Source organism: Schistocerca piceifrons, chromosome 3 (genome assembly GCF_021461385.2).
Source record: "Schistocerca piceifrons isolate TAMUIC-IGC-003096 chromosome 3, iqSchPice1.1, whole genome shotgun sequence".
NCBI classification, from domain to species: domain Eukaryota; kingdom Metazoa; phylum Arthropoda; class Insecta; order Orthoptera; family Acrididae; genus Schistocerca; species Schistocerca piceifrons.
Genome location: NC_060140.1, coordinates 747541602 through 747566501, shown reverse-complemented (window position 1 = coordinate 747566501; position 24900 = coordinate 747541602). Strand labels below are relative to the sequence as shown.

The following is a 24900-nucleotide window of genomic DNA, read 5'->3' as shown; positions in this document are numbered from 1 at the left end:
GTTCTGATTTCTAGGGGACTGATGACCTGAGATGTTAACTCCAATAGTGCTCAGAGCCATTTGAACCATTTGCTGGGTGACATCGTCATTCTGGAAGGCACAGTGGGTCATCAGGAGTATGAAACGATCCTTCACAGATCATGTCACCCCTACGTGCCGTTTGTTTTTCCTTGGCACGATGGCATCTACCAGCAGGACAATGCACAACTCGCAATGCACGTGCGTCGTTGGAAGAGCACCAGCATGAGTTTACCGTTGTGTCGCAGCCATCAGACTTGTCGCATTTAAGCCCAATCGAGAATTTGAGGGAGCACCTCAACCGGGCAGTTCGTGGATCCTCAATCGAGACACCTAGCGGGGCTGGCCACAGCGCAGGAGTCGGCACGGCTTCACCCCCCCCCCCCCCTGTCGATACCTTCCAGAACCTCATCAATTGACGCTCTTCCTGCACGTCTCGCAGCAGACAGCGCTGCAAAAGGTAGTTATACAGGCTTCTGACAGGTAGTCACGCTGATGTGATTGGGCAGTGTAATTTTAATTGTTAGGGAGTCTTGTCTGAAAATACTGGTCTGGGGTAGAGCCTGAGATGGAAGTGAAACGCGGACGATAAGCAGTGCAGACAATAGGAGAAGAGATGATTTTCAAACGTCGTTTTCCAGAAGAACGTGACGTCTAAATTAGTAGATCGAATAATGATTGAAGAGGCGCTGCATTCAATCGAGGAGAAAAGAGCTTTGATACACCCTGAGGCGTCAAGAAATAGTTAATTTGGTAACGTAGGTAATTTGGGTGTCGAGAGGGTTTATACGAGTAAAGTATAGAAAGAGAGCAGAGTTGATCACAGTAAGCATTCTGAGTGCTTTTAGATTGCATAATATTTGTGCTAAGAGGAAGAGACTTACTCTGGATAGAGCTGCATGAAGCCTATATTTGAAGGTTTGACTATAACAATAGCAGTAATCTATAACTGAGTTAATTTGTGAATTTCTATCATGTGTCTCATCTCCTCAACCAAAATTTTCGAAGTTTTATGGCTTGCAGTTGACACAAAGGCGTTTGGCCTAAAGGCACAGGCAGAAATAGAAAGTCACGGCCCGATTTCTGTCGAAGCATAGCACTCAAAATGAAATTTCAGTTGATTACCGGTCGATGGTAACTACGACAGAAGGGTTGGTAATGATGGTACTGAATGTACTGTGCTAGTGGCATGGTTATGATGGATAAGTAATACCTTGTCTGGTAGAGATGCACATCTGCATCTACAGCAAAAACTACATCTGTACTGTTTTCCGCGATCCATATTCCATTCGCGAATGGTGACTGTAAGAATGACCGTTGGTAAACTCAAGTGTGACCCTTAATTTCTTTGATTATCTTGACGAAGTCATTTCGTAAGATGTATGTGGAAGGAAGTAATTTGTCGCAAGCTTTTTTTTAAGTACCATCTCGAAATTTCAGTAGTAAACCTCTCCTCGAAACAAAATGCCTCTCTTGTAGCTTCTGCCACTTCAGATAGTTGAGCATGTTCTTAACGCTCTCCTGCTTACTAAAGACCCCGTGACGAACGCACTGCTCTTTTTTGTTTCTTCTCTCTCTCTCTCTCTCTCTCTCTCGAATTAATCCAACCTGTTACTGTTTTCAGGCATTTTTTGCCAATGGCGTAATGGAACAGCAATGGATCGCCTTGCCTATTTATGCACAAGACGTGACCTTTAGTCACAGTCACTGTTAGCTGTCAGTACCTGCACCAATTGTCGAGCCTCGTCAGGAATTCGTGCATTTCGGTACAGTCTTCTGGCGTTTTAACCTTCCTGCGGACTACTTCTGATGTTGTCTACTAGAGTATTTATGTATGTACTGAAAATAAAAACGGCCTTATAATTCTCCCTCTGAGTACTCTCGCAAAATTACCTGTTTAATGGAATGAACAGCACCAAAGAAAGACGACAGTAATGAAGCGTAGGAGAAACTGGATTAGCGATAAACGTAGCTTTAAAATGGGGACTACGAGGTAGATGAAGTGAAGGAGTTCTGCTACATTGGAAGAAAAATAAAAAAAATAAAACATGGTGGACGAAGCAGGGGCATAAAAGCAGCAGACCGGTACAGGCAGAGAGGTACGTCGTCGCTGAAATAAATCTGCTTGTGCGAAACATAGACTTTAGTTTTATGGAAGAAACTTCTCAGCTCGTTTGGAACGCAGCATAGTGTGGAAGTGGATCGTAGATCGTGGGAAAACCGGAAAGAAGGAAAACAGAGTGTTTGGGATGTGGCGCTATGCAAGGATAAGGTAAGGTAATGTAAGAAATAAGGAGATTCTCTATAGAGTCGGCGAGGAAAGGCCTATATGGAAAACACAGACGAGAAGAAGGGAACGGAATGGTAGGATATGTGCCAACACATCAGGGAATAACTTCCATTATATTAGAGAGAGCTGTAAAGGCCATAACTTGTTGGGGAAGTCTGAGACCGGAATGTATCCAACGAATAATTGAGGATGTTGGGTGCAAGCGCTGCACTGAGATGGCGCAAGATAAAGAGTCGTGGTGGTAGAGACCGGGGCAGTCAGAAGACTGACGGCCCGTGTCGTAACGGCAGTAATGGCTAATGATTCCAGTGTAACACTCTTTTTATTTGCACTCAGAGAAGTTACAAGGAGTTTACAATAAATCAGATCATAAATATGGGCATTAAAACAAAAATGCAAATGTCTTTCTCTGTATAAATTTTGGAGCTGCTTTACTGCTGAGCAGACTGCGGAAAGTGGTGTTCGGAGATAAACTGTCATTGTTACCTAAAAGACCAGTTACCTGCTGATTTTCTGTCCTCGACCGCCCAGCGTCTGGCTCCCTCTGCTACTATGTGTATTTCGTAGGTAGTAATGAATTAATTAAACAAAGGACAGAAGGTACGGAAGCTACAGACCGATGGCAGTCAGTAGATTCTTGTAATGAAATCACATTCAATAAGTAACACATGAAAACTAGGTAATCTGGCACAATTTCTTCCTTCAGTTACCGCCCACAAATAATAGCACCTTGCCTAGCAGTTGACTTGAAGGACGCGAAGTTACAAATGCGAGGGATATTCGGAAAGTAAGGAACGATCAGTCGCTAAATGGAAACCACAGTTAAAATCCAATGAAGTTTTTCCCTGGTGTGTTGCGCAGTGTCTCTAGTATGCCCGTCGATCACGTTACGACGTTCTTTTCAGTTCTGAGCACACAGGGAGCACATAAAGATACCTACGAGTAGAACAATGGTGTCTCCCGCCAAGTACGAGGGTCTGGCGAGAAATTTCGCCAGAAGCTATGCAGCGAACATTACATAACTGTCGTGCGTTTTCCTTCTTCAAGACAATTCTCAGCCGCATTCTGCAGGGGCAATGAAGATGCTTCTGCATCGTTTTCAATTGGAAATGTTTGATTACCCACAATACAGCCCGTAATTGTCTCCCTCTGAGTTTCATCTCCGCTCACGTGAACCGCTGGCTATGAAGACAACTTTTTGGCACAGACAACAAGCTGTAGGCCAGCGTAGAGAATTGGCGGAAAGAACTGGAGGCTACCTTCTATAACGAGGGTATTGGAAAGTTGGTACAACGCTACGACAAACGTCTAAGTCGGATCGGCGACTATGGAGATAAGTAGCTGGAAGTTGTAGCTAATTGTTGCAAATAAAACAGTTTTGATTTTCACTGTGGTTTCCATTTCGCGACCTATCGTTCCTTAGTTTCCGAATAGCCCTCGTAGTTCCATAGTTACATTCACAGAATAAAGTCTAGCGCCTAGAGATAGTGCGGAAAGTAAACCAAACTGAAACACAACGACAGAAGCTACGCATGGGCAACGAATACTGTCACAGAAAACTGGGGTCGGGCGAAAAAGCCGGTATCTCGTGGTGTAAACATCACGGTAGCATAGTCGTAACCGCTGTCGTTGGTGGGCACTTCCTAATTCAAATAATGACGAACAGATCAAGGGTGACTAAACACAAGGATGCGTTCAAAGTAATGGAAGGTAAAATTACGGTAACTTCCGCCCAATGACTCTCGCGATGTCATCTCGTTCAGAAACTGCAACTGAATGGGGTGGACAGTGGCTCTACTTGCCATTTGTAACCACGGATGCCACACCTTGGTGTGTGTTCGCAGTTGACAACTGAGTTCCCACAGCCAACGTGACAGGGTGTGCAAATGAACTGTTTGTGCAGCAACGCTCCGTCGGCGGCACGGTCTCTTTGCTTCTCAGGTCGGGGCACCTGTTCGGACGCAGGTTCTTCAGACTAGGTAGGAACTGACAAGCATCCACCACCGCCGCGAAGCTGCAACCTAAATTTTAAATAACGCCAGGGAGCTTCATTGGATTTCGTCGTCTTAAGGGGCTTTATATTTTAATTACAGTGGGAATATCAAAATTGAACCGCTCCCTCCAGCTGATGGTCCCCTATGAGTTGTCTGGAAACAAAATAGTTCACTTTGTCGACTTGTAATTAATCAACTGATTGGTCTGATTTTAGGATCAAATTACTAGCAATGTTATCGGGAGTCCGAATCTGTAACCCAAATTTAAATTAAAAAAATTTCTTGGTTTCTATTCCTTCGTGGTGGGGACTGGTCCGGACAAACGCTTCGGGCTCGCCACGTGCGATATCTGTGCTTATACAGTCCAGTCACATTAATGTGACCACCGCCTATGTTCAGTGTCAACGTGCAATGGAGGATGGGAAGCAGAAAGAAGTACAGTCGTTGCCGTAATGGGGTAACGGATCGATTTATCTGACGTCCAAAGCGACATGATCATTGGTTTTAGGGCCGACGAAGCATTTCCGAAACAGCTAAGTTGCTAAATTGTATAATGGCGCTATCCAAAACCGGCGCCGAGGCAACTGTGGTGAATCAGGGGCCATATGTGACAGAGGTAAACGACGCCTGCGAAGATGTCTACAGGCGAATGGCCGTGCAACTCTTGAGCAACAGACCGCTCAGATGAACCAAGGGGCTATCCACAGTGTCTCCTCAATTACCGTTCATCGAAGGTTGCTGCATATGGGCCTCTGCAGCATGTGCCTGGTTCATGCACCCATGCTGTTGCCGGCCGGAGTGGCCGAGCGGTTCTAGACGTTACAGTCTGGAACTGCGCTACAGCTACAGTCGCAGGTTCGAATCCTGCCTCGGGCGTGGATGTGTGTCATGTCCTTAGGTTAGTTAGGTTTAATTAATTCTACGTTCTAGGGGACTGATGACCCCAGAAGTTAAGTCCCATAGTGCTCAGAGCCGTTTGAACCATTTTTGACTGCTGTTGACTGGCGACGAAGGCTGGAATTTGCACGCCAGTACCGCAACTGGACGTCCACTGAGTGGCGACAGGTAATCTCTTCAGATAAATAATGTTTTGTGTTCCATGGGATAGATGGCCGGTGGCGTGTATGGCATGAAACGTCTGTAACCAAACACCCTCCAACATTGGCCGTAAGGGACCAGGCCGGAGGCTGTTCCCTGGGTGAACTCGTCATTCTGGAAGGCACAGTGGATTAACACAAGTATGCGTCTATCTCTAGACCGTTTCCACTACTACATGCAATTTGTTTCTCCTCAGCACGATGGCATCTATCAGTTGGAAAATGTAATTTGTGATATAGCTCGCAGAGTAGATGCGTGGTTCAAAGAGCACTGGGATGAGTTTACCGTACTCCTCTGGCCACCAAACTTCCCGGTTTTAAAGCCGATCGAGATTCTCTCGGACCATCTTGATTTGCCTGTTCACCCCATGTACCAACAGCTGACAAATCTATGCAGCTTGCCACGGCACGGGAGTCTACATGGCTCCACATCACTGCCAGTACCTTCAAGAACCTCACTGAATCTCTTCCTGCACTTCTCTCAGCGATTCTGCGCTGTAAAATGTGGTTATTCAAGGTTTGACAGGTTGTCATTAATGTGACTGGAACGTGTATAAATGACTGTGTTCCGAATTCCCAACACCCCATCTTCCCTGAGAAAAATTCAAGGGAAACGGATCAACCGGGGCACCACCACCTACTGTGTTCTGGCTTTAGGGTGAAGTTAACAGGATCTCTGTTCGCTGAACACTTGTTGATGTTTATAGAGCTAATTTTTACTCTACAGAGATTTCATAGCTTAAGATGTGGCATAGAAGAGAGCTTCACCAGGTAGTAAAACAAAGCGCCGGCGCAGGTGTCGGTGAACGAGCCGACTGCGCTGCGGATGGACGGTCTGATCGTGGGCTCAGACCAAATGGCCCTGGTGAGGGTGTCGAGCGACGTGACGTACACGACGCATACGGTGCGATCGCTGCGGCCGGGGGACCGAGGCTGCCTGTACAGCAACGAGAGGGACACGCTGCAGCAGGGCGCCTACTCGTATGCCAACTGCCGACTCGAATGCTTCCGCCAGTACGCCATCGCTACCTGCGCGTGCCTGCCCTACTTCTTCCCACCAGCCGGTGAGTGCCTCCCACACACGTCTATGTTTCACCAGCTAGGTGTTCTCTGAAAATCTGTTGTTTGCTCTGAACCATCTGGACTAGGCCTCCATCACGCAGGCAGCTGGGTGATGGGGACGTGTTTGTCACTTTCACATTTCAAAACACATAAATCACGGTGGCTTCAGTGTAGTTATTATCTCTGAATAACATTGTCTTTTCTGTTCGTCTCATTGCGTATTTATTTCAGCTGTCTTCCGCACTATACTGTAGCCTTCATTTCTGTGTACACCGAGGTGACAAAAGTCATGGGATAGCTATATGCACAAATACAGTTAGCGGTAGTATCGCGTACAAAAGGTATAAAAGGGCAGTATTTTGATGGAGCTGTCATTTGTACTGAGGTGATTCATGTGGAAAGGTTTCCGGCGTGATTATGGCCGCACTACTGGAATTAAAAGATTTTGAACGCGGAATGGTAGTTGGAGCCAGATTCATGGGATATTCCATTTCGGAAATCGATAGATTATTCAGTATACCGAGATCCACAGTGTCAAGAGTGTGCCGAGAATACTAAATTTCAGACATTACCTCTCACCACGGACAGTGTAGTGGGCGACGCCCTTCACTTAACGACTGAGAGCAGCGGAGTTTGTGTTAGGTTATCATTGCTAACAGACAAGCAAAACTCTTCTTCTTCTTCTTCTTCTTCTTCATCTTCTTCTTCTTCTTGTGCCCTTCTCCTGCAGTTGCCGAGGGTCGGCAAGATTAGGGTCGGATTTGGCATGATTAATTTAAGGGGTGGCTGGATACCCCTCCTATCGCCACTACAGACAAGCAACACTCCTTAAAATAAATGCAGAAATCAATGTGGGACGAACGACGGACTTATTCGTTTGGTCATTACGGTGAAGTCTAGCGTTAATGGGCTATGGCAGCAGATGACCGATGTCAGCCTCTTTGCTGACAGCATGACATCACCTACAGCGCCTCTCCTGGGGTCGTGACCTATTGGTTGGACCATAGACGATTGAAAAACCGTGGCCTGGTCAGATCAGTCCCGATTTTAGTTGGTAAGAGCTGGTGATAATGTTTGAGTGTGAAGCATACACCACGAAGCCATGGACTCAAGTTGTCAACAAGGCACTGTGGAAGGTGATGGTGGCTCCATTTTAGTGAGGACTGTGTTTACATGGAATGGACTGGGTCGTCTGCTTATGTTCCGCTACATGGATATTATTTGCAGTCATTCACGTACATCACGTTCCAAAACAACTGTGGAATTATTGTGGATGACAGTGCCCTATGTCACTGGCCACAATTTCGCGACTGGTTTGAATAACATTCTGGACTATTCGAGCAAATAGTCAGATCACCCGACATGAATCCCATCGAACATATATGGGACATACTAAGAGGTCAGTTCTTGCACAAAATCCAGCACCGGCAATACTTTTCCAATGGCGGACCTCTATAGAGGCAGCATGGCTCAGCATCTCTGCAGGGGTCATCCAACGATTTGTTGAGTCCGTGCCAAGTAGAGTTGCTGCACTCAGTTTCTTTTTTTTTTTTGAGTCTTCTGACGGGATTGATGCGGCTTGCCACCAATTCCTTTCCTGTGCTAACCTCTTCATCTCAGAGTAGCACTTGCAAGCTACGTCCTCAATTATTTGCTGAATGTATTTCAATCTCTTTCTTCCTCTACACTTTTTGCCCTCTACAGCTCCCTCTAGTACAATGAAAGTTATTCCCTCATGTCTCAACAGATGTCCTATCATCCTGTCCCTTCTCTTTATCAGTGTTATTCACATATTCCTTCCCTCTCCGATTCTGCGCAGAACCTCTTCATTCCTTACCTTATTATCCACCTAATTTTCAACATTCGCCTGCAGCACCAAATCTCAAATGATTCAGTTCTCTTCTGTTCCGGTTTTCCCACAGTCCATGTTTCACTACTATAGAATGCTCTACTCCAGATGTACATTCTCAGATATTTTCTCCTCAAATTAAGGCCTATGTTTGATACTAGTAGACTTCTCTTGGCCAGGTCTGCCCTTTTTGCCATTGTTAGTCTGCTTTTGATGTCCCCATTGCTCCGTCCATCATTGGTTATTTTACTGCCTAGATAGCAGAATTCCTTAACTTCATCTACTTCGTGACCATCAATCCTGATGTTAAGTTTCTCGCTGTTCTCATTTCTGCTACTTTTAATTTCTTTCGTCTTTCTTCGATTTACTCTCAGTCCATATTGTGTATTCATTAGACTGTTCATTCCGTTCAGCAGATCATGAAATTCTTCTTCACTCTCACTCAGGATAGCAACGTCATCAGCGTATCGTATCATTGATATCCTTTCACCTTGTATATTAATTCCACTCCTGAATCTTTCTTTCATTTCCATCATTGCTTCCTTGATGTACAAATTGAACAACAGGGGGCGAAAGGCTACATTCTTGTCTTACCCTCTTTTTAATACGAGCACTTCGTTCTTGGTCGTCCACTATTATTAGTCCCTTCCCTCTTGCTTGTTGTACATATTGTATATGACCCCTCTCTCCTATAGCTTACCCCTACTTTTTTTCAGAATTTCGAACATCTTGCATCATTTTACACTGACGAACGCGTTTTCCCGGTCGACAAATCCTATGACCGTTTCGTGATTTTTATTTAGTGCTGCTTCCATTATTAACCGCTACGTCAGAATTACCTTTCTCGTGCCTTTACCTTTCCTAAACACAAACTGATCGTCATCTAGTGCATCCTTAAATTTTCTTTTCCATTTTTCTGTGTACTATTCTTGTAAGCAACTTGGATGCATGAGCTGTTAAGCTGATTGTGTGATATTTCTCGCACTTGTCAGTTCTTGCCGTATTCGGAAATGTGTGGATGATGCTTTTCCGAAAGTCAGATGGTATGTCGCCAGACTCATACATTCTACACACCAACGTGTATAGTCGTTTTGTTGTCACTTCCCCCAATGATTTTAGAAAGTCCGATGGAATGTTATCTATCCGTTCTGCCTTATTTTATCTTAAGTCCTCCAAAGCTCTTTTAAATTCTGATTCTAATACTGGATACCCTATCTCTTCTAAAGCTACTCCTGTTTCTTCTTATATCACATCAGACAAATCTTCCCCGTTATAGAGGGTTTCGGTGTATACTTTCCACCTATCCGCTCTCTCCTCTGCATTTAACAGTGGAATTCCCGCTGCACCTTTAATGTTATCACAATTGCTTTTAATGTCAACGAAGGTTGTTTTGACCTTTCTGTAAGCTGAGTCTGTCCTTCCGACAATCATTTCTTTTTCGGTGTCTTCACATTTCTCCTGCAGCCATTTCGTCTTAGCTTCCCTGCACTTCCTGTTTTTTTAAATTCCTCAGCCACTTGTATTTCTGTATTCCTGAGTTTCCCGGAACATTGTTGTGCTTCCTCCTTTCATCCATCAGTTGAAGTATTTCTTCCGTTACCCATGGTTTCTTTGCTGTTACCTTCTTTGTATCTGTGTTTTCCTTCGCAGCTTCTGTGATGGGCCTTTTTAGAGATGTCCACTCCTCTTCAACTGTACTGCTTACTGAGCTATTCTTTATTGCTGTATCTATGGTCTTAGAGAACTTAAACCACATCTCGTCATTCCTTAGTACTTCCGTATCCTACTTCTTTGCGTATTGATTCTTCCTGACTGAAGTCTTGAACTTCAGCCTACTCTTCATCACTACTATATTGAAATCTGAGTCTATGTCTGGTCCTGGGTACGCCTTACAATCCAGTGTCTGATTTTGGAATCTCTGTCTGACCATGATGTAATTTAACGGAAGTCTTACCGTATCACCCGCCCTTTCCCAAATATACCACCTCCTCTTGTGATTCTTGAACAGAATATTCGCTATTACTAGTTGAAACGTGTTACAGAACTCAATTATTCTTTCTCCTCTCTCATTCCGTGTCCCAAGCCCATATTCTCCTGTAACCTTTTTTTCTACTCTTTCCCCTACAACTGCATTCCAGTCTCCCATGACTATAAGATGTTCGTCTCCCTTAACGTACTGTATTACCTTTTCAATATCTTCATATACTTTCTCTACCTCTTCATCTTCAGCTTGCGACATCGGCATGTATACCTGAACAATCGTTGTCTGTGTTGGTTTGCTGTCGATTCTGATAAGAACAACCCTACCACTGAACTGTTCACAGTAACATACTCTCTGCCCTACCTTCGTATTCATAACGAATCCTACTCCCGTTATACCATTTTCTGCTGCTGTTGATATTACCCTAACTCATCTGACCAGAAATCCTTGTCTTCTCTCCACTTGACTAACCCCTACTATATTTAGAGTTTGCATTTCCATTTTCAGATTTTCCAGTTTCCCTACCACGTTCAAGCTTCTGATATTCCACGCGCCGACTCGTAGAACCCTATTCTTCCGTTGATTATTCAATCTTTTTCTCATGGTAACCTCCCTCTTGGCAGTCCCGTCCCGGAGATCCGAATGGGGGACTATTCCTAAATCTTTTGCCAGTGGAGAGATCATCATGACACTTCTTCAACTACAGGCCACATGTCCTGTGGATAGACGTTACGTGACTTTAATGCAGTGGTTTCCATTGCCTTCTGCATCCTCATGCCGTTGATGATTACTGATTCTTCCGCCTTTAGGGGCAGTTTCCCACCCCTAGGACAAGAGTAGCCTGAACCTCTGTCCGTTCCTCCGCCCTCTTTGACAAGACCGTTGGCAGGATGAGGGCGACTCCTTATGCCGAAAGTCTTCGAACGCCAATGCTGATTATTAATCAAAATTTAAGCAGCGGCGGGATTCAAACCCGGGACCGAAGACGTTCTGTTTATGAATCAAAGACGCTACCCCCTTATATATATATATACTTATACTGTTCGTTGAATATGTTCGTGGCAGACGTCTGATGACATCCGTTGATTCATTCACTCAGTTTTTTTTTTATTACAGAGGGTAGTTAAACCCTCTGACCCGTAGACCACGGACTCCGTCTGGTAAAAGGAGGTGCGTCGCGATATTATCAGGTATTCCAGGACTTTTGTCACCTCAGTGTATGGTCCAGGTTTCACCGTCCCACATTACTTGGCAGGTCCACTTCACGGGAGAGTTACTTTCGATCTTGAGTTTTACACACCAGTGTAATTACTAATATCTTCTATGATCAACAAAATGAAGGAAGACTCGCAGTTTGTTTTCTGTCCCAAGGGTTTCCACCAATGACAGATTTCTTTTCCTACGTGTTCTGCGCAAAAGATTCGAATATGCCCATCTTGGTATCCCTTAGCTACATTGCGCAGTATTTAGAAAGGATACATCTCAAAATATTTTTTTTATCTCATCGTAGCAGAACAATTACAAATTCCACTGCTCAGTTTCAAATTAAAGTTTTATCTGAGGTCCAATGTAGCAATTAGGTACTGTGAGACTAACTGTTCCTAAGAGTGACACCGAGGCGGAACCAGCTTTCATCAGAAAACACAACAGAACTCCACCCTGCCCTCCAATGAGCTCTCGCTTGATACCACTGAAGTCACAGATAGCGGTGATTTTGGGATCAGTGGAATCCTTTTCTCTCCGTCGGTGTACATCAAAGATATCTCTCCTAATAATCATCATCCACATTTTGTCTAGTGTTTCGGCAGATATTTGCTACTTATTTTGGCATTATATAGCTCGAGTCAGCCCGAACAAATACTACTCCTCACATCTTTCAGTCGACGCCCAGTGTCAACGAAAAGCGTCTACTTGTTTCTCGCAGAAAATGAATTTTAAAGCGAAATTTTATGTGCCCATTCGGTGCAACAGTCCTTTTCGTCGACAATGGGCGTCGCATGAAAGTCGTAAAGAGCAGCAATTGTTTGAACTCACTATATCTACAGCAATAAGGAATAGCTAATTGGGCAGTACAGTTGAAGAGGAATGGGCATCCCTTAAAATAGCGATCACAGAGGTTGGAAAGAAATTCAGCAATATAGAAACACATGTCACTGAGGAATGAAATAAATATGAAGTGGAGGGAAGCTGAGACGAAATTTCTGCGTGAAAAATGTGAAGAAATCGAAAATGAAATGATTGTTGGAAGGATTGACTCAGCATGTAAGCAAGTCAAAATAACCTTCGGTGAGATTAAAAGCAAGGGTTATAACATAAAGAGTGCAACGGGAATTCCATTGTTAAATGCAGAGGAGAGAGCGCATAGGTGAAAGGAGTACACTGAAGGCCTTTATGAGGGGAAAGATTTGCCTGATGCCATCGAAGAAGAAACAGGATTTAGAAGCGGTAGAGGATCCAGTATTAGAATCAGAATTTAAAAGAGATTTGGAGGAATCAAGATAAAATAGGACAGAAGGGATGGATAACATTCCATCAGAATTTCTAAGATCATTGGGGGAAGTGGCAACAAAGCGACTTTTCACGTTGGTGTATAGAATGTAAGAGTCTGGATACATACCATCTAATTTTCGGCAACTATCATCCACACAATTCCGAAGATTACAAGATTTGACAAATGCGAGAATTATCGCCCTATCAGTTTAACAGCTCATGCATCCAAGTTGCTTTCAAGAATAATATACAGAAGAATGGAAAAGAAAACTGAGGATGTGTCAGATGACGATCAGTTTGGCTTTAGGAAAGATAAAGGCAACAAAGAGGCAATTCTGACGTTGCGAATGATAATGGAAGCAAGACTAAAGAAAAATCAGGACACGTTCATATAATTTGTCGGCCTGAAAAAAGCGTTCGACAATGTAAAATGGTGTAAGATGTTCCCAATTCTAAGAAAAATAGGGGTTGGAAATAAAAGAAAGGATCAGGAGTGGAATTAAAATTCAAGGTGAAAGGACATCAATGATACGATTCGCTAAGTGAAAGTGGAGAAGAATTACATGATCTGCTGAATGGAATGAACAGTCTAACGAGTATAAATTGAGAGGAAATCGAGGAAAGGCAAAAGTAATGAGAAGTAGCAAACATGAGAACAGCAAGAAACTTAACTTCAGGATTCATAGTCACCAAATACTTGGAGTTAAGGAATTCGTCCACCTAGGTAGAAAAATAGCCAAGGAGCAAGGAAGACATTGAAACCAGACTATCACTGGCAAAAAGGACATTCCTGGCCAAGAGAAGTCTAGCAGTATCAAGCATAGGGCTTAAACTGAGGAAGAAGCTTCTGAATATGTACGTTTGTAGCACAGCATTGTATAGTAGTGAAACGTGGACAGTGGTGCTACAGACGAATGTTGAAAATTAGGTGGACTGACAAGATAAGGAATGAGGAGTTTCTGCACCGAATTGGCAAGTAAAGGAATATATGGAAAACATTGACAAGATGAAGGGACAGGATGGTAAGACATCTGTTAAGACATTAATTAATGACTTCCATGGTACTAGAGGGAGCTGCAGAGGGCTAAATCTGTAGAGGAAGGCAGAGAGTGGAATATATCCAGCAAATAACTGAGGGCATAGATTGCAAGTGCTGACTCTGAGACGATGATGTTGGCACAGGAGAGGAATTCGTGGCGTGCCACATCAGATCAGTCATACGACTGATGGCTAAAATGAAACAGCATAAGCACCGATTGCAGTTCTGCAAGTGATTAAAACAAACTTGTAACTTACCAGAGGTTGGCGACGAGCGACACGGATTTCGCATCCCAACAATCTGACTGAGAACTCATCTGAATATATATAAAAGACCTGAGACTATAAAGTACTGCGGCGACGCACTATTTCTTCCTATCTAAAATTCGGTCCGCCAAACCGCCGGTACTGTACAGGCTTCGGCTAATACGATATGAGGCTTTGTATCTTCAGAGTACTTCCTGCCAAACACTTCCAGATCCTCCGCTCTTCCTATTATTTAGGTAAGGGTGTTCCTGGTTTTTACGAGGGTCACTTCAAAAGAAATGGACACTATTTTTGTAAAAATACAGTTTTCATTCTGCATGTGTGAAAGTTTTACAGTGTGTAGATACATCCTTCCCGCTTGTTTTCAAACTTATTTCAACCTGTTCCCGTGAGTGGCGCAGTCACAGCATGTCTTCAAGATGGCTGCTACACTTGACGTTCGTCAGAAGCAACGTGCTGTCATAGAATTCCTGTGCTGTGAAAACGAGACAGTGCGAAACATCCACAAGAGGTTGAAAAAGGTGTATGGAGATGCTGCTGTCGATCGCAGTACAGTTAGTGGGTGGGCAAGCAGGTTATGTGATGAAAGCGGGCACGGCAATATTGAAGATTGTCCTCGCAGCAGCAGGCTTCGTATTGCACACACTCCAGACAATGTGCAAAGAGCTAAGGATTTGGTGACTGCTGACAGATGAATCACAGTGAACGAATTGTCGAGCTACGTTGGGAAGGAAGTGTTTGCAGAATACTGAGCTGGCGTTAAAAAACGTTTGTGCCAGGTGGGTTCCCAGGATGTTGACAGTGGCTCACAAGGAAACAAGAAAAACGGTACACAACGCACTTTCGGAACAGCACGAGAATGGTGGAGATGAATTTCTTGGAAGAATTGTCACTGCTGATGAAACATGGCTCCATTTTACACCACAGACGAAGAGGCAGTCAGTGGAATGGCATCAAGCAAATCCACCCAAGGAAAAAAAGATTCAAAACCACACTTTCTGCTGGAAAAGTTATGGCGACGGTGTTTTTCGATTCCGAAGGACGCTTGCTTGAGGACATCATGCCAAGTGGAACCACCACAAACCCTGATGCATATGTGACGACACTGAAGAAACTTCAAGCTCGACTGAGTCGTGTTCGACCACATCGGCAAAAGCAGGATATTTTGCTGTTGCACGACAATGCACGGCCACATGTCACTCAAAATACCATGGAAGCGATCACAAAACTCGGATGGACAACACTGGAACACCCGCCTTACAGTCCTGACCTGGCTCCATGTGACTATCGTCTCTTTGGGAAACTGAAGGACTCTCCTCGTGGAACGAGGTTTGAAGATGATGACTCCCTTGTGCACGCTGCCAAACAGTGGCTCCAACAGGTTGGTCCAGAATTTTACCACGCAGGTATAGAGGCACTGGTTCCAACATGGCGTAAGGCAACTTCCTGGCAGATTAAAACTGTGTGTCCGACCGAGACTCGAATTCGGGACCTTTGCCTTTCGCGGGCAAATGCTAGTTCCGCAAGGTTCGCAGGAGAGCTTCTGTAAAGTTTGGACGGTAGAGACGAAATACTGGCAGAAGTAAAGCTGAGAGACCGGGCGTGAGTCGTGCTTCGGTAGCTCAGATGGTAGAGCACTTGCCCGCAAAGGTCCCGAGTTCGAGTCTCGGTCGGGCACACAGTTTTAATCTGCCAGGAAGTTTCATATCAGCGCACACTCCGCTGCAGAGTGAAAATCTCATTCTGGAAACATCCCCCAGGCTGTGGCTAAGCCATGTCTCCACTATATCCTTTCTTTCAGGAGTGCTAGTTCTGCAAGGTTCGCAGGAGAGCTTCTGTAAAGTTTGGAAGGTAGGAGACGAGATACTGGCAGAAGTAAAGCTGTGAGACCGGGCGTAAGTCGTGCTTCGGTAGCTCAGATGGTAGAGCACTTGCCTGCAAAGGTCCCGAGTTCGAGTCTCGGTCGGGCACACAGTTTTAATCTGCCAGGAAGTTTCATATCAGCGCACACTCCGCTGCAGAGTGAAAATCTCATTCTGGAAACATCCCCCAGGCTGTGGCTAAGCCATGTCTCCACTATATCCTTTCTTTCAGGAGTGCTAGTTCTGCAAGGTTCGCAGGAGAGCTTCTGTAAAGTTTGGAAGGTAGGAGACGAGATACTGGCAGAAGTAAAGCTGTGAGACCGGGCGTGAGTCGTGCTTCGGTAGCTCAGATGGTAGAGCACTTGCCCGCAAAGGTCCCGAGTTCGAGTCTCGGTCGGGCACACAGTTTTAATCTGCCAGGAAGTTTCATATCAGCGCACACTCCGCTGCAGAGTGAAAATCTCATTCTGGAAACATCCCCCAGGTTGTGGCTAAGCCATGTCTCCACTATATCCTTTCTTTCAGGAGTGCTAGTTCTGCAAGGTTCGCAGGAGAGCTTCTGTAAAGTTTGGAAGGTAGGAGACGAGATACTGGCAGAAGTAAAGCTGTGAGACCGGGCGTGAGTCGTGCTTCGGTAGCTCAGATGATAGAGCACTTGCCCGTGAAAGGCAAAGTCCCGAGTGCGAGTCTCGGTCAGACACACAGTTTTAATCTGCCAGGAAGTTTCATATCAGCGCACACTCCGCTGCAGAGTGAAAATCTCATTCTGGAAACATCCCCCAGGCTGTGGCTAAGCCATGTCACCGCTATATCCTTTCTTTCAGGAGTGCTAGTTCTGCAAGGTTCGCAGGAGAGCTTCTGTAAAGTTTGGAAGGTAGGAAACGAGATACTGGCAGAAGTAAAGCTGTGAGACCGGGCGTGAGTCGTGCTTCGGTAGCTCAGATGGTAGAGCACTTGCCCGCAAAGGTCCCGAGTTCGAGTCTCGGTCGGACACACAGTTTTAATCTGCCAGGAAGTTTCATATCAGCGCACACTCCGCTGCAGAGTGAAAATCTCATTCTGGAAACATCCCCCAGGCTGTGGCTAAGCCATGTCTCCACTATATCCTTTCTTTCAGGAGTGCTAGTTCTGCAAGGTTCGCAGGAGAGCTTCTGTAAAGTTTGGAAGGTAGGAGACGAGATACTGGCAGAAGTAAAGCTGTGAGACCGGGCGTGAGTCGTGCTTCGGTAGCTCAGATATTAGAGCACTTGCCCGCGAAAGGCAAAGGTCCCGAGTTCGAGTCTCGGTCGGGCACACAGTTTTAATCTGCCAGGAAGTTTCATATCAGCGCACACTCCGCTGCAGAGTGAAAATCTCATTCTGATGGCGTAAGGCAGTTGAGAGGGATGAAAATTATCTGGAGAAATGAAAATATTGTTCCTAAAGGATGTATCTACGCATTGTAAAACTTTCTAACATGTAGAATAAAAGATGGATTAAAAAAAATAGTGTGCATTTCTTTTGGAGTGACCCTCATACATTAACAAACTCAAACTTTGGCAGCAACAGCATTCAGTTGAAAGCTCTACGTCACTGCCCTCCTTATTATGGTTAACGACAACAGTGTTCTACACTGAGGTTATAAAAGTTAAGGGACACCACCTAATACCGTGTCGAAACTCCTTTGTCCTGTCTTAGTGCAGGATCTCGACGTGACATGAACTCAGCAAGCCGTTGGAAGTCCCCTGTAGAGATACTGAGTCATCCAGCCTCTATAGCAATCCATAACTAAGAGGGTATTGCCGTTGAAGGATTTTGTCCAAGAACTAAACTCTCGATTTTGTCCCATAAGTGTTCAACGAAACTGACGTCGGGCGATATGGGTGGCGAAATCATTCGCTCTAGTTGTCCAGAACGTTCTTCAAACCAATCGCAAACAATTGTGGCCCAGCGACATGGCGCATAAAAATTCCCGTCGTTGTTTCGGAACACGAAGTCAATGAATTGCTGAAAATGGTCTCCAAGTAGCCGGACATAGCCGTTTCAAGATAGTGGTCAGTTCAGTTGTACCAGAGGACGCAGTCCGTTCCATGTACACACTGCCCATGCCACAATGGAGTCACCAGCAGTTTGCACTGTGCCGCGTTGACAGTTTGGGTCCATAGCTACGCGGTGTTTGCCTCACTCTGGAACCCTACCATCAACTCTTTCTAACTGCAATTGGGACTCATCTGATAAGGCCAGTCGTCTAGGGTCCAGCCTACATTGTCACGAACCCAGGAGAGGTACTGAGGCGATGTCACGCTGTTAGGAAAGACATTCGCGGCGGTCGTCTGCTGCCATATCCCATTAAAGGCTGCCCTGTCCTAATAGATACGTTCCTCGTAGTCCCACATTGATTTCTGGGGGCTATTTCACGCAGTATTGCTTGTCTGTTAGCACTGTCAACCTTACGCAAATGCCGCTGCTCTCGGTCGTTAAGTGAAGCCCATCGGCCATTGCGTTGTCCATGGTGAGAGGTAATGCCTCAGATCTGGTATTCTCGTCATACTTTTGACACTGTGGATCTCGGAATGTTGAATTCCCTAACGATTTCCAAAATACACTCCTGGAAATTGAAATAAGAACACCGTGAATTCATTGTCCCAGGAAGGGGAAACTTTATTTACACATTCCTGGGGTCAGATACATCACATGATCACACTGACAGAACCACAGGCACATAGACACAGGCAACAGAGCATGCACAATGTCGGCACTAGTACAGTGTATATCCACCTTTCGCAGCAATGCAGGCTGCTATTCTCCCATGGAGACGATCGTAGAGATGCTGGATGTAGTCCTGTGGAACGGCTTGCCATGCCATTTCCACCTGGCGCCTCAGTTGGACCAGCGTTCGTGCTGGACGTGCAGACCGCGTGAGACGACGCTTCATCCAGTCCCAAACATGCTCAATGGGGGACAGATCCGGAGATCTTGCTGGCCAGGGTAGTTGACTTACACCTTCTAGAGCACGTTGGGTGGCACGGGATACATGCGGACGTGCATTGTCCTGTTGGAACAGCAAGTTCCCTTGCCGGTCTAGGAATGGTAGAACGATGGGTTCGATGACGGTTTGGATGTACCGTGCACTATTCAGTGTCCCCTCGACGATCACCAGTGGTGTACGGCCAGTGTAGGAGATCGCTCCCCACACCATGATGCCGGGTGTTGGCCCTGTGTGCCTCGGTCGTATGCAGTCCTGATTGTGGCGCTCACCTGCACGGCGCCAAACACGCATACGACCATCATTGGCACCAAGGCAGAAGCGACTCTCATCGCTGAAGACGACACGTCTCCATTCGTCGCTCCATTCACGCCTGTCGCGACACCACTGGAGACCGGCTGCACGATGTTGGGGCGTGAGCGGAAGACTGCCTAACGGTGTGCGGGACCGTAGCCCAGCTTCATGGAGACGGTTGCGAATGGTCCTCGCCGATACCCCAGGAGCAACAGTGTCCCTAATTTGCTGGGAAGTGGCGGTGCGGCCCCTACGGCACTGCGTAGGATCCTACGGTCTTGGCGTGCATCCGTGCGTCGCTGCGGTCCGGTCCCAGGTCGACGGGCACGTGCACCTTCCGCCGACCACTGGCGACAACATCGATGTACTGTGGAGACCTCACGCCCCACGTGTTGAGCAATTCGGCGGTACGTCCACCCGGCCTCCCGCATGCCCACTATACGCCCTCGCTCAAAGTCCGTCAACTGCACATACGGTTCACGTCCACGCTGTCGCGGCATGCTACCAGTGTTAAAGACTGCGATGGAGCTCCGTATGCCACGGCAAACTGGCTGACACTGACGGCGGCGGTGCACAAATGCTGCGCAGCTAGCGCCATTCGACGGCCAACACCGCGGTTCCTGTTGTGTCCGCTGTGCCGTGCGTGTGATCATTGCTTGTACAGCCCTCTCGCAGTGTCCGGAGCAAGTATGGTGGGTCTGACACACCGGTGTCAATGTGTTCTTTTTTCCATTTCCAGGAGTGTAGAATATCCCATCTGTCTAGTTCCAAATGCCATTCCGCGTTCTAAGTCTTAGTTCCAGTTGTGTGGCCATAGTCACGTTGGGAACCTTTTCACGTGAATCACCAGAGAACAAATGACAGCTCCGCCAATTCACTGCCGTTTTATACCGTATGTATGCGATTCTAGCGATATCTGCATATGTGTATCTAGCGGTATCGCGGTCCCGTGATTTTTTTCAGCGCAGTGTACATCACTCTTCCCCGCCCTGAGACGCGTCGTGAGTGGGGACTGGTATTCTAGCAGTTTTACCCATTTCCCATCTCACTCCCACTAAAGTTGCTGTTCTCCAGATCAAGCTTGCTGTCCATGCTAAGGCGTGCCTGTTTGTGGCCATCTTCTACTGTGACACCTTACAACAGAGCCTAGGTGTTGTTTGGAGTTAACAGATAATTTTCTAGTGTCTGCAATTGGCAGATCTCTACCGTTACTGTTTACCTGTGGTAACCTAAAGCCGGCCGCGGTTGTCTAGAGGTTCTGGCGCTGCAGTCCGGAACCGCGGGACTACTACGGTCGCAGGTTCGAATCCTGCCTCGGGCATGGGTGTGTGTGATGTCCTTAGGTTAGTTAGGTTTAAGTAGTTCTAAGTTCTAGGGGAGTTATGGCCTAAGATGTTGAGTCCCATAGTGCTCAGAGCCATTTGAACCATTTTTGGTAACCTAAACGTTATTACTTTTGCCTGACCTCTGCATTGTGTCTCTGATTTCCTATCTTGGAGTGCTGTTGCTGGCTTCCAGTAGCTTTAAGCGTAGAAATGTTCAAGTCATTATGCCGTCAATATATGGCATAGGTTTAGAGACGGTCGTTCCGTGCTAACACGTCTCCATTAATCTTCACGACAACACTCTTCATTAGGCTGTGCAGTTGTCCAAAACTGCTTCACTTTAATTTTCTTCGTTGCAGTACTTCGTTCCGCACAGTTTTCCTCGTGCCGCTGTCTAGTGATTTCTTGAAAATACTTCTTCTTTCGGCAGTACATGAACCGTTCTTTCAGTAACATGCCACCATCAAACTTTGTTCACCATTAGCACCATTCCTTCTATCTCCGTCTTATAACTTCGGTTATAAGACCTAGATATTAATTTTTTCCTGATGGTCAAAGTACATCATTATACAAACCTCAAATTTTACATTAATATTACACAATGTACAACAAAACATACAGTTACAAATACAATTTTAGATGTTCGAAAACACATATTTTGCATTTGGTATTAAAAAAAGTCAGTAATAAACATGAAATAACATAACAGTGGATACAAGATTATTAACAGAGGCAGAGGGTACTTGTCGAATAGATCTCGTTGCTAAATAGGAGAAAATCTTCGTCACAACTTTTGTGTGGCAGATGCTCCTCACACAACAGTCTCATCTGTTAAATAGGGCAGTGATTTTCTCAAGCATCTTTTCAATGCCACTTTCACTTCGTAAAGATCGGTTAAAACCGATACAGCATCTGGCATAGTCCAACAAAGTGGGCGGAACATGTGTGGCGACGCATCACTTCCGTCGTGCGTCAAACAGCCAGTATTACCAACCCTTTGTATGGGGTGGCAACACTAAACGTTGTAGCTGTCACAAGGAAGCAGTTCTGAAGTGTAACCACAAATCATTGCTATCTATTTTGCACTGTTTGGTTTCTTTTTCTTATACCTAATACAGATATACTCTTTGTAATTTTTCATTTCAGGCAACCACAATACATGTACCACTGTTCAGTTCAAGTGCTTGTATGATAACAATGGTAAGTACGGTGCAGAATTACTATAAATTAAATTTACGGGTAATATACAAACAAATTTAGAAGTAATTTTCCTCTGTTTTGGAGTCAAAGCTATCTATTACATAAATGATGACACTATTCTTTTGTTTTCTTTTGGATATTGTTGCAATACCACCGCTCATTAGTATTTTAGGGCCGATAAAACCTAAGAAATTAGACGTCGGTGGGTCTTATGACACGGTTAGTAATGCAGTACGCTGAAGCAACCACTCCCCAGCTAAATTGGTCTGTGCCCTGAGAAAACCCAATACATTGGATATTTTAACATTTTAGCACTTTAAATATTTTTTGCGATGACTAGGCATTGCAGTCAGAAGTATTTTAATAAGGTTGACTCCTGTCGCCGAAACCTACGTATTTACAACAGTGATCTGCATGGAAAGGAATTTTGTAACATATACGAAAGTTCTGCCAACATATACGAAAGTTGGAATTATTGAGGAAGACGAAGGAAAAACTGCTCAATGATTTGGAATTTTTTAAGAGGTTGCAGGATTACCAAGTCCCGAAATGAAATGATATGAAATGTTCGTGTGACACGCTTGGCCGGGAGGCCCCATTCGTGGGAGTTCGTCAGCCAGATGCAAGTCTTTACTTCAAGAGACATCCAATTGGGCGACTTGCGCGTCGGTAATGATGGGATGATGACGAGGACAACACAACACCCAGTCCACGAGCGGAGAAAATCTCCAACCCGGCCCCGAATCGAATAGGGACCCGCTGCATGGTAGGCAAGCACGTTACCACTCAACTCGTCCAAAATCAAGAGCTATCTACGAACATGCTTTGGTGTGGAAAAGGAGTAACCAGATTCGTAGCAATCTGGACATCAACAATAGAATGGTGCTAAGTAGCATCTCTGAGTGTCGTCCAGTAACGGAAAGAGACTAGAACAAAATCGACAAAAATCGCAACAACAAAAAAAAGTTATTCTGCCACCGCCAGAAGAAGAAATTCGAGGAACGAACAAGGAAAGAAATCAGAATGTGAATGCATCTAGAATCAACATAAACCTGTCGTCACAGACTGTCAACGAAGCAGCGACGGAAATACCGTCCAGGTGGCAGAACTTTATAGCGACGCCTACAAGAAATTATTCAGTCTGTCGATCGACATACGACAGTTTTCACAATTCTTAACCTAAAAGACAAGATAGTATACACTATGAATCTTACAAAGAGAGAAACCGTCCAAACACATCACAAAGCAAGGAAGAGAGAGTGAGAAATGAGTAGCAATGAGCACATTTCGATTCTCCATGCCGATAAAGGGCATAAGGGCATGTTATGGTTGTAACGAACACTGTGTTGTGGTTCAAAAATTTTTCAAATGGGAATTTTTCACTATGGGACTTAAATTCTGAGGTCATCAGTCCCCTAGAACTTAGAACTACGTAAACCTAACTAACATAAGGACATCGCACACATCCATGCCCGAGGCAGGATTCGAACCTGCGACCGTAGCTGTCACGCGGTTCCAGACTGTAGCGCCTAGAACCGCTCGCCCACTCCGGCCGGCACTGTGTTGTATGAATAGAAAATAATCGATTTGTTGAGTGATCTTACCTACAAGAAACTCAGGAATAATCTGACGAAGAAAATATTATGGGAAATGGAAGGAAGGAAGGAAAGAAGGAAGGAAGACTGGATTAAACGTTCGGTCAACATTGACATCATTAGAGATGGAACGAAAAGCTTGGATTATGTCAAGGAGGGGGAAGGAAATCGGCCATGCCCTTTTGAAAGGAACCATCCCGGAAATTGCGTAGAGCGATTTAGGGAAATCATGGGAAACCTAAATCTGGTTGGCTGGACGGGGTCTGAACTACCGTTCTCCCAAATGTGAGTCCAGTCAGCTAAGCACTGCGCCATCTCACTCGATGGGTCCTGTGCAAGACCCCTACGACTGTCATGATTGGGCCGAGCAGGGTGCGATGAGGAGGATCTATCCACGCTCGAGACCATCAAGAAAACATTATTCTTAGTGGAACAATTATTAATCAGAAATAGAGAACTGTCCTCCCTAGGAAATGGCAGCTCAACCGGGCCAGCATTGTGCGGACCAAGTCAACGGTAACGGGTGCTCGTCGCCCAGCAGAAATACTGTGTCGACTAAAGGCTCGTGTGGCAGCCGTTACGTCACCGCAGGGCGGTGGCTCGCAGGCGGGTAATCTGGCGTCGTCCTCGATGGACGGCGGCGGACAGCAGCCTCTGCGGGCTGATCTCCGAAGCGCTCTCATTGAGGGTATCTGGCCAGGACACTCCCCTCCAGCCTAGCCTGAAGACTCATTCTCGTGTAGCTTTCGACTCGCGGCCTCCACTTAGGTGAGCCCTGGTGTAAGGACGGTGTGAGTAGCAACAGTAGCTCACTCTCACTACGGCGGGTGGCGCTCAGCTTCTTGGGCCTTCGGTCAAACCTCCAGTGATGGCGGTCTCTGCACTGCATTAGTGATGACTCGGCAGTTGGCGCTGCAGCATGAGATGACTGTAGACGATTAGACGTACAGAGAGTCGACTGACATAACCTCTCCCTGTACAGGGGACAACTGCAACTGAGAGTGAGGTCAAGGAAGGCGTTGTGTTTATACCGGCGCATTTCCTGCGCTCTGCCGTGGTTCTGGCAGCACTGACATCCCATCTACTAGTTTTTTTGTATGGTCAGCTATTATAGTGGCTTCATACTTCCTTAACTTCGTCTTAAGCGGTCTTTTTTGCTGCATCAGTGGCTGAATAGTTATTGTGGCGTCATTACTTGGCTTTCTTAAGACCTTGCTGTATTACCAGTGCCACGATATGCCTGTTGCCATGAAGCCATCTGCGGACTGAGGCGCTCGACTGTTCCCCCCTTGTAGCAATCGCTTCCGTGTTCACCTTGGCCTGCTCAATATTTCCTCCTAGTTGAAAGTTTGCCGGTCATTGACTCAAGCGGCTTGACTTCTGGCATCTCCAGTGAAGAACCTTAACACATTTTTAGTGTTAGCTTGTGGTACTATTCCAATATCTTAGATGGTGAAAGACTAAATCAAAGACTCCAGAACTAATAATGACATAGCCAGATGACTCATAGTGATAGTTCAAAATGGTTCAAATGGCTCTGAGCACTATGGGACTTAACTTCTGAGGTCATCAG

General features: G+C 45.6%; 1 protein-coding gene across 1 annotated transcript in view; it reads left to right on the top strand.

Moving 5' to 3' along the window:
* LOC124789033 (pickpocket protein 19-like) overlaps nt 1-24900 on the top strand; it is a 117189-nt gene that overhangs the window by 56132 nt on the left and 36157 nt on the right. The window contains exons 5-6 of the mRNA XM_047256322.1: nt 6196-6463; nt 21679-21732. Of these exons, the coding sequence (XP_047112278.1) occupies nt 6196-6463; nt 21679-21732 (322 nt within the window). The remainder of the gene's footprint in view (nt 1-6195; nt 6464-21678; nt 21733-24900) is intronic.